Source organism: Olea europaea, chromosome 1 (assembly GCF_002742605.1).
Source record: "Olea europaea var. sylvestris chromosome 1, O_europaea_v1, whole genome shotgun sequence".
Taxonomy (NCBI): Eukaryota; Viridiplantae; Streptophyta; class Magnoliopsida; order Lamiales; family Oleaceae; genus Olea; species Olea europaea.
In genome coordinates, this window is record NC_036237.1 from 6,507,155 (window position 1) to 6,516,078 (window position 8,924).

The following is an 8,924-nucleotide window of genomic DNA, read 5'->3' on the forward strand; positions in this document are numbered from 1 at the left end:
TCTCTCCTACATAGCACTCATCCTTTGCACTCCAATTTACTATAGTAAGAGTTTGAGTTAATTGTCCCAATGGCCACTCAACTTATTTCTATGTCTTCAATTGTTCATTGATATTTAAGATGTCAAGTTTTGACCACTAAATTTATCAAAACATTGGACATTACTCACTACCATAGCATTCATTCCAATTCTTTAACGAGATTAGTGGTGCGGCTAAAGTGGCGTTTTGTTATGCTGTTAACAAATTGTTACGTCTTCAATTACTCATCAAATTTTGAAAAATATCTCCAACTACTTACTAAACTTTGAAAAACGTCTTTGATTGCTCATTAAACTCTGAAAAAATCTTCAATGCTCACTGAACATTGAGGTAGTCGAATTTTGACCACTAATTTAAAAATGATGTCGACTTATTGTTCATTAAAAAATATGTAGCAATTGCAAGGGTAGGGTAAAAGTAATAAAGTGGACAATGAGTCCAAGTTGTCAATCCCACGAGAAATTGTTACACAATTACACAATAGTTGAATTTAATTTTAACATTTCTTGGGAGAATTTTAAGCTATTTTCATCATTTTGAAAAATTCAAATTTGTTGTATGTTCCGTTGTTAAAAGTATATTAATATTTAGATTTTGTAACCAAACACACAATAATTAGAATTTGGATTTTCATAACGAAACACAATCCATTTCTTGGAGAGATCAAAAGTGAATGAAATTCATTTAATTAAATTTATTATGTTTTGTTGCAAAATTCAAATTTTAATTAATTTTAACAACAAAACACACATTAAATTCGAATTTTTCAAATCATGAAAATAGCTTAAAAATCTACAAAATATTTAAAATTAAACTTAACTATTGCGTAATTGAGTAATCATTTCTCGTGGAATCGACAATTCAAATTCGCTCGTCCACTTTATTACTTTTATGCGATCGTTACGATTATGCTACATATTTTTTAACGAACAAGAGCTCGACGTCATTTTTATATGTTTTATAGTCAAAATTCGATCACCTCAAAGTTCAGTGATCAATCAAAAATATTTTAAAAGTTTTATGAGTAATCGAAAACATTTTTCAAAGTTTAGTAAACAATTAAAGACATTTTTTTCAAAATTTAGTAAGCAATAAAAAACGTAACAGTTTTTTAACAATGTGATGAGGCGCCACATGTATATTTCGTTAGCCACATCACTAATTTCATTAAAGAATTAGAATGGATGTTAAGGTAGTGAGTAACATCCAACGTTTTGATAAGTTTAATGACCAATACTTAACATCTTAAATTTCAGTAAACATTTGAAAATATAAACATAAATTCAATGACCATCGAGACAATTAACTTTAAGAGTTTCAAACACTAGGAATTGCATTTGAAAGTCTCGTTATTAGTTAATTTATAACTATTTTAAGTATTTTATAAATTTAAATAGAATTGATTAGAGAAGAATCGGTACCACATGGTAACAGCGTTGTTGATGGAAATAAATTATAGCTTCTAAAATTTTACTTTTAAATTGTAACAATGTTATTCATAGTCGCGATTGCAGTAATCATCATATGTGACAACTTATTATTTGAAATATTAATTCTTATAATTCTATTGTATCAAATAACGAGCTAGAAATCCAATTTTAGTCTTTATGATTACAATCAATTTTTTTGGCTCCAATTTTTGTTGATAGTCTACACTTAATTTATATTAATAAATATCCATATCCAGTATTCACTTTAAAAACACTCTTCTATATCCATTTTTCTTTTTGGTCATTGATAGATAAAAATTAAAGGTATCCTTCAATGGTTTTGTCGTCTTCAGAATATTGCAAGTCTTGTGCATAAAAGATAATTTAAATTTATTTGGATTTTTTCTTATATGGACTACGCTTTAAGATTTAGTCCCTGTTTGTTTTTCTTTAAAATAAATTTTTTTAATTACACATTTATACAATAAAATATTTTACATGCGAACATCAAATTTTTTCCTACTTTTCAACAATGAATCTTTCAAAAAATTATTATTCAAAATTTCATTTTTTCAAAATAATGACTATCAAACAAGGACTTATTAAATATTTCAAAAACTGTAGCGTCTATTTTTTTAAATAAATATTTATTTGAACAACGAAGATGCTGGGTGTACAGAACCCTGTTTTACAGAACTCCTACAGAGTACTCATGCATGGGTGGGGCAGGATTTTTTTATAATTTTTTAACACATGAGGTCCAGTGGTGGGGCCGATCTGATGTGAGGATTATGTTTTTGTTTTGTGAAAATAATTATGTACAGAATTATCTAAAATCTCCTCCCCGCAATTCATTAGTGTAATAACCGAATTGCACTATAAATTCCACTATCCATGCATAACTTTCACAAGCCATACCTAAAAAATGGAACCCCAAGTTTTCCAAATCATTCTCATTATGCTTTTCTTCATCCCCGGCCATTCGCGGGAGCTCAACTCCGGCGAACGGAAGACTGAATCGCCGGGAATGTCATCTGTTCCTTCTACCCCTTCTGGCAGTAGCGTGTCGGCGCAAGGTCCGAATTGGGAGTCTAGTTGGGGATCGGGTTCAAGCCCAGGAGCAGGATGGGGTTATGGTTCGGGCTCCGGGAGGTCTGCGGATGATGGGTTCGGCAGGGGTTATGGGTTCGGGTATGGTTCTGGAACAGGTTCGGGTTCCGGGTCTGGTTACGGTAGTGGTGGTGCTCGTGGGGGTGGCTATGGAGCTGGAAGTGGTGCTGGTGGAAATGGAGGTGGCGCTGGTGGTGGAAGTGGTGGCTCCAGTGGCGGCGCTGATCGTTGGCCGTCGAAGTCTGGTGACAGAAATAGTCATGGCTAAACAAAGGCAGGTCGACACAGAAAATATGTCGATTATGTGCTTTTAATGATTTAAAATATTTAAGTTTTAACATTTTCAGATTTTGATTTGAGAACCTTGTCCAATTTTAGAGAAATGAATACGTATGTCCCTTCCAAGAAATATGATTGGCATACCCCTGTCAGGTGAGAAAGACGTGGGCACGGGCCTCACAATTTTTTTCCTTAAAATACATGTGGGGCCCGTCCCCAAACAATGAGGGGTCTCTGTGAACCGAGCTACTCCTTCTCTAGATATAGAGCATTTACGAGTCACAAAATGCTATGAATTTGCCCATGTTTGCTCTTCATGTTAATTTGCACGTCCAAATTAGGACTTGATTAGCAGCTTGTTTGAGGGTTATTTTTTGGTTTAAAAATTTGATTTTTTGACTTTTATTTCATTATTTCAGTCGTCATATTTGATTTCTTCTCTCACAAGTGGATCACATTTTTCAAGTGGAAAATATAGCATTGACTATCTAACCAACCACACAGTCCAAAGAGAGTTGAAATCCTTTCACAGAAAAAAAATAAAATAAAATAAAATAAAATAAAATAAAACATTTGCGCTTGTTTGCTTGGCTAAATTTTCAAGTGTTTTGAAGCACAAGTTCTAAATAATATATGGTTAAAAGCTTTGCCAAAAATGTGCTAACACGAGATTTCGGCACAAGAAAGTCAAAGTATATATTTTGTTACCTGCAAAATTTGTTTTTGTTTTCATTGAAGAAAAATCCAATAAGATATATGTTTATGATTTATTAATAATATAAGAATATGATACATCAGCTTTTTTATCTTTTTGGCCTAGCCAAACATGCTCAATATCTACCAATTCATAAACGTTACCCATGAAACAGTATCAGGGCTCACTCTTATCCTCAATCCCCAAAACGGCTTGTTGAAGACTTGTAACTAATGAGACTTAAAGCATATTCAAGTGACTCTTTTCTTTTAGTGTGTACTGATTACAATAAAGAGCATATGCAAATTTAAAGAATACACATTCCAAAAAATCTTTGATCTTTATATTTTACTTTTTCCAACAATGATTTATTATTTTTCAATTGCAGACTCGCAGTCTTCATACCTTACTCTTCCGAGCACATTTTTGCTATGTAGCCCCCATTTGGCTCCCATTTTTTGGAGATGAAAAGGAGTGAAATAGTGTTTTTTGAAAAAATGAGTCGTTGAAAAAAAAAAATTTATTTATGTGTAATATTATTTTATGGAAGATTGTGTGGTTAAAAATAGGAGAAAAAATGGAATGTAATGAAATTTAATGTAATGAGACTCCGACGAGAGCGTAGTATCAAACAAGACCGAACAAAGTCAAAACTTTTACCACAGGTAAATGCAGATGCACACGAAAGAAAATTTAGCGCATGCATCAAGTTTGTAGTAAGAGCAATAATTTCATTGCTTGTCAATATGCAAGAACAAATTGGATCTGTATAAAGGATGAACAAATTGGATCTGTATAAAGGATTTACATATATTAAACACTAATGCAACAGCAAGGTATTCGAGTAAAACCGTACATTTTCATTCTGCGAACACGACTGCAAACATATTTAAGTATTAACACACACACATATATCTTTTGAGGAAATTAGCCGTAGCACCTTATCGGATCATTACAACCTTTCTCGGACGATTGCCTGAAACCAAATCGCCCTCCCTTGGCCAGGTACTGCTGATGATACTCCTCGGCTCTGTAAAATTTCTTGGCTGGCAGAATCTCAGTAACAATCTTCCTGTTCAAGAGCTTTTGCTGTCTATCCCGGGATTCTAAAGCTGCCTTCTCTTGCTCAGGAGTGTAGAAGTAAATTCCAGATCTGTATTGAGTTCCCACATCGTTTCCCTGCATAGTGGATCTAGGGTCGTAATTATACACATTACACAGTATAAAGAAGCAAACATTAAATAGCCAAGGAACTTTTTTACAGTCGCTAAAAATAAATTACTCTTCACACCACTACCTAATATTTTATTTGTACAACTTTGTAACTAAAACAACGTCCCTAATCATAACATAGAACGACACCAGAAGTAAACTATCCAAACATTAGTTACTCGACCTCAGGTTCGCTCTTGCACGAAAATTGGGGTTAAAAAGATCGATTGGTGCTTGAACGGAAAAAGTAAAAGCTCGTTCATTTGAAGTACCTTAGCACTACAACAAACTAAAATCTCGTATTCAATAACTTTGGAGTTAAAATTTATGTCAAATGCTAAATATAACTGTTATTTAGGCCCTATTAGTTTAGCTAAAAAGGTCGATAAAAATTTAAGTCAAAATCAACAATTAATTTTTACTACACATTTAATGGGACCCAAAATTTTTATCAACTTTTCAGCCACACATTTCATCAATATTCATCAAAATCTACTAAATATCAGATTTTTAGCAAAACCAAACAAGGACTTAATTAGACTTTGGTAATTTATAAGTGGAGAAGTATCATCTAAATGAGGAGCAAACTACTACTACTGAAAATTTCAATGAAAAACTGAAACTATTACACACTTCATTCACCCAAACTAAACGTTCTTGTTAATTTCATATTTCCAGTAATAAAATTTTAAAACAGTCTAGAAGTTTCATTACTCTATGTACTTATACTTTCTTAACTACCATCATTCTTACTTTTATCAGAAGTTCAACCACAAACTAACATCAATTTGGGGAGGAAGTTCTTACATGAAGTCATATTAGACATTAATTTTCTTTTCAAGAAAACAGGATTGTTTAATCCACACTCAAATAAACTAATCCAAGACTTTTCTATGGTTAACATATGGAAACTAAATTTAATGAAGTCATAACCACTTCATTCAAGAAAACCAATAGAGAATAATCAAAAGATAAACCCGTCGCAAGGTCAGCTGTAGCCACCATGACTTCCAAGATCTAAACTAACACAGCTGCAGTTTAAACTAGTCATTAGCAACTACTTCTTTGATGTGGACAGATGAGAAGGCTATGGGATCAAGTCTCGTCGCCACCATCCATAAGTAAAATTGTTCTCAAATCGTGTCAGGGTTTAATGGGAAAGAAATGAACCCCACCTAAATGTGAGGGTTTGTATGTTAAATATCCACCTAGCCTTATCTAACAGCTAGTGATACTGAGGCAATCCTTTTCAGACACTTACATTAAAGGTTAATAGATTACTTCTACAGTTTAAAGACTTTGAGACACCAACCTATGTTAACAGACTGCCTTCAGGGTCACACTTAGTTTACCAAATTTGTCAAATATGTGACTTTTGTATAGAATGAATTGTTGTTTGGGAGTTCTGAAATATCAGATGAATCTTCATTCAACCATAGTTTGGGAGTTCTGAATATCGGATATGATTCTACATTCAACCACAAGAAACCAATAAAGAAGTGTAACGATTGGGATGATAATGATGATGAAAAGGAGGGAGGGAGGGAGATTTCTTGTGGTGAGACAATTGTGTAAGTGGCGCATGAATATGAACAGGTTTGTTTATTTGTAACTCTATTGAATGTCTAGATATATTACTTTATTCAAGTAATAAAATTACATTATTTTGACAATAGAATAGTGGCTAAATTTAAAGTAAATAACTATTTCATATTTGGAGAAACAAAAAAATGTTTATTTTAAGACTTACTTAACTTAGTAATATATAGATTTCTTAAGCTTAGCCAGACTTGTACTGATCTTTTCACTTAAAGGAATACATGACCACACAATTTTTTAATCCAATATGATTAAGTTTTAAGTTACTTGTACACTTAATCAAAAAAAAAATATTAGCATAACCATTCAAAAGGAGGAAAGAACAAAACAATCAAAGCCCAAAAACGGAACTCTCATGTTTCGTTCTGAGAAACGAAACTCTTTGGAAACTCTAAAAAAAGTTTTCTACTGTTTTTCATTTTTCAATAATATTCGGGAACTTAAAGGAAACCTTTTGGAAACTTCTGATCAAAATGCTCAAAATCTTTGGTTAGCAATTGCAATTTCTTGAGGGTTTGTTCGTGCACTTCAACTAAGAATTAACTTAAATTGCACATTTCACCTAAAAATCAACTTAACTGTGGGCTGTATTGGAAAAAATCAACAAGTAATTAGTATGAATTACAGCTAATAAATGAAAAAAAATATATATATAGTAATTCAACCCAAACCCACAAAATAAGTACTAAAAATAAAAAAAGGACTAACCTGGCGATTGAGGGTGGTGGGGTCATGTCTAGCCCAGAAAAGATCAAGCAGAGTTTCATAGCTACACTCTTTCGGGTCATACTGAACCCGAACCACCTCCGAATGGTTCGAAGTACCCGAACACACATCCTCGTAAGAGGGATTATGCAAATACCCCTGAGTATAACCTACTTCAGTCTTGGTAACACCCGGGACTCTCTGATAAGCCAATTCCACTCCCCAGAAACAACCTGCACCGAATTGCGCGAACTCTTGTCCCGGGGCTGGAATATCATCGTCGGGTCCTTGTGCTATGGAAGATGCAGAGTCTGCAGGGGAGTCGGTCGGATTGCGGGTACTGAATCCGAGCTTGTTGAGCCAGCTCATCCTTGTGGAGGAAAGGAAAGTGGAGGACTTTTTGGTGGTATTAGGGTAATTATGTGGTTTGAAAAAGGGTAGTTTAGATAGAGAAAGAGAGGGTTTGGAAAGGGAGAAGATAGAAGAGGATGCGGCGGTAACGGTAGTGGTTGCGGCGGCGGTAGTGGTGGTCTTGAGGAGCATTTTGTCCATGTAAAATGATTATGTATTGGTGGTAACAAACAAGCGGAGAATAAAATAGAGAGAATATTAAAAAAAAAAAATAGAGAGAATATTGGATCGACATGACATGTGTGGCTTGTAAATAGGATAATGCTGCTGCGTTGACAACTATTTCATTTGACTGTCAATATTTTTTATAAAAAATATTATTTTTTCACTTAAATTCTTAGAATAAAACTGGACGTCCAGGATCCTATTTGACGCCCCTTATTGGGGGGTCGTCTGACAGTGACAGGTGACCCCCCAATAGGGGGCGCCAAATAGACGTCTAGACGTCCAGCACGTCTCAAATTCTTATTTTTTTACTGTTTACTTGATATTTTTTTCATAAAAATATTTTCTTAATTTTGATCACATGACCTTATTTTTCTTAATTTTTTTTATTGAGGGTAAGTTTTTATTTACTAGGTAATCCACTCTCTTATCTACCATTTTCTCTCACATTTACCTAACAATTAAAAATAGAATATTATAACATTTTTCTCGATTGAAAACAAAATCAATCAAACATATTTAATTGACAATTTTCATGCAAATTATTTTAAAGCAATTCAATTACCTAAAATTTATTTTCTTTTTATGTAAATTCCATATCAATTAGCCCTATTGAATCAAACAATACGTTCTTGTACTTCGACTCGATTCAGCAACGATTTAGGCCCATTTTCCTCCCTTTACACAGGTGAGCCATTTCACAAAAAAGGTAATGTTTTTTAAGGGAAAATTGCAGTAGCGGTTCCAAACCTTTGACTTTTTTTAGACTTTACCCTAACCTTCAGTTTGTATCAACAGCGATCCCAAACTTTTGAAAAATTAACACATGTGATCCAAATGGATAAATTCCATCCAATTTACTGTTAATTGACCAAGAAAATAAAAATTTGATTAATTTTGACCAATTTTAAAAGGACACTTTACAATTTTCTCACATTAAATAATAAATAATTAAATTAATTTTTTTTTTAAAAATCATTACCTACTACACCCTCTTCTCCATTTCTTGTCCAAACCCCCACTCCCAAACCAAAATCATAACCGCCCACAGCCGCTGTCGCTACCAACACCATCAAACTTACAAATACCCATTGTGGTCATATCTGAACCTATCACATAATGATTTCAATGGTAAATTATCATAAGCATGAATATTAAAAAATGCAAGTGCAATTGCAATATTTGGAAACTCCAATCTCTGTGGAGGTATACCTGAGCTACACCTTCCTAGATGCAAGTTGAGAAGGTCCAGGATAACTATTCCCTCAATAATCAAAAT

General features: G+C 33.4%; 2 protein-coding genes across 2 annotated transcripts; one reads left to right on the forward strand and one right to left on the reverse strand.

Moving 5' to 3' along the window:
* The first annotated feature begins 2,292 nt into the window (after window positions 1-2,292).
* LOC111402324 (glycine-rich protein DOT1-like) lies at window positions 2,293-3,218 on the forward strand. Its single transcript, XM_023030935.1, has one exon. It carries the CDS (start codon window positions 2,396-2,398, stop codon window positions 2,846-2,848), a length of 453 nt encoding a protein of 150 aa, XP_022886703.1. The 5' UTR covers window positions 2,293-2,395; the 3' UTR covers window positions 2,849-3,218.
* Window positions 3,219-4,256: 1,038 nt separating this feature from the next.
* LOC111389211 (peptide methionine sulfoxide reductase A1-like) lies at window positions 4,257-7,667 on the reverse strand. Its single transcript, XM_023014132.1, has 2 exons — window positions 7,073-7,667; window positions 4,257-4,732 (listed from the first exon to the last, which is right to left on the reverse strand). Exons 1-2 carry the CDS (start codon window positions 7,619-7,621, stop codon window positions 4,481-4,483), a joined length of 801 nt encoding a protein of 266 aa, XP_022869900.1. The 5' UTR covers window positions 7,622-7,667; the 3' UTR covers window positions 4,257-4,480.
* Window positions 7,668-8,924: the final 1,257 nt, after the last annotated feature.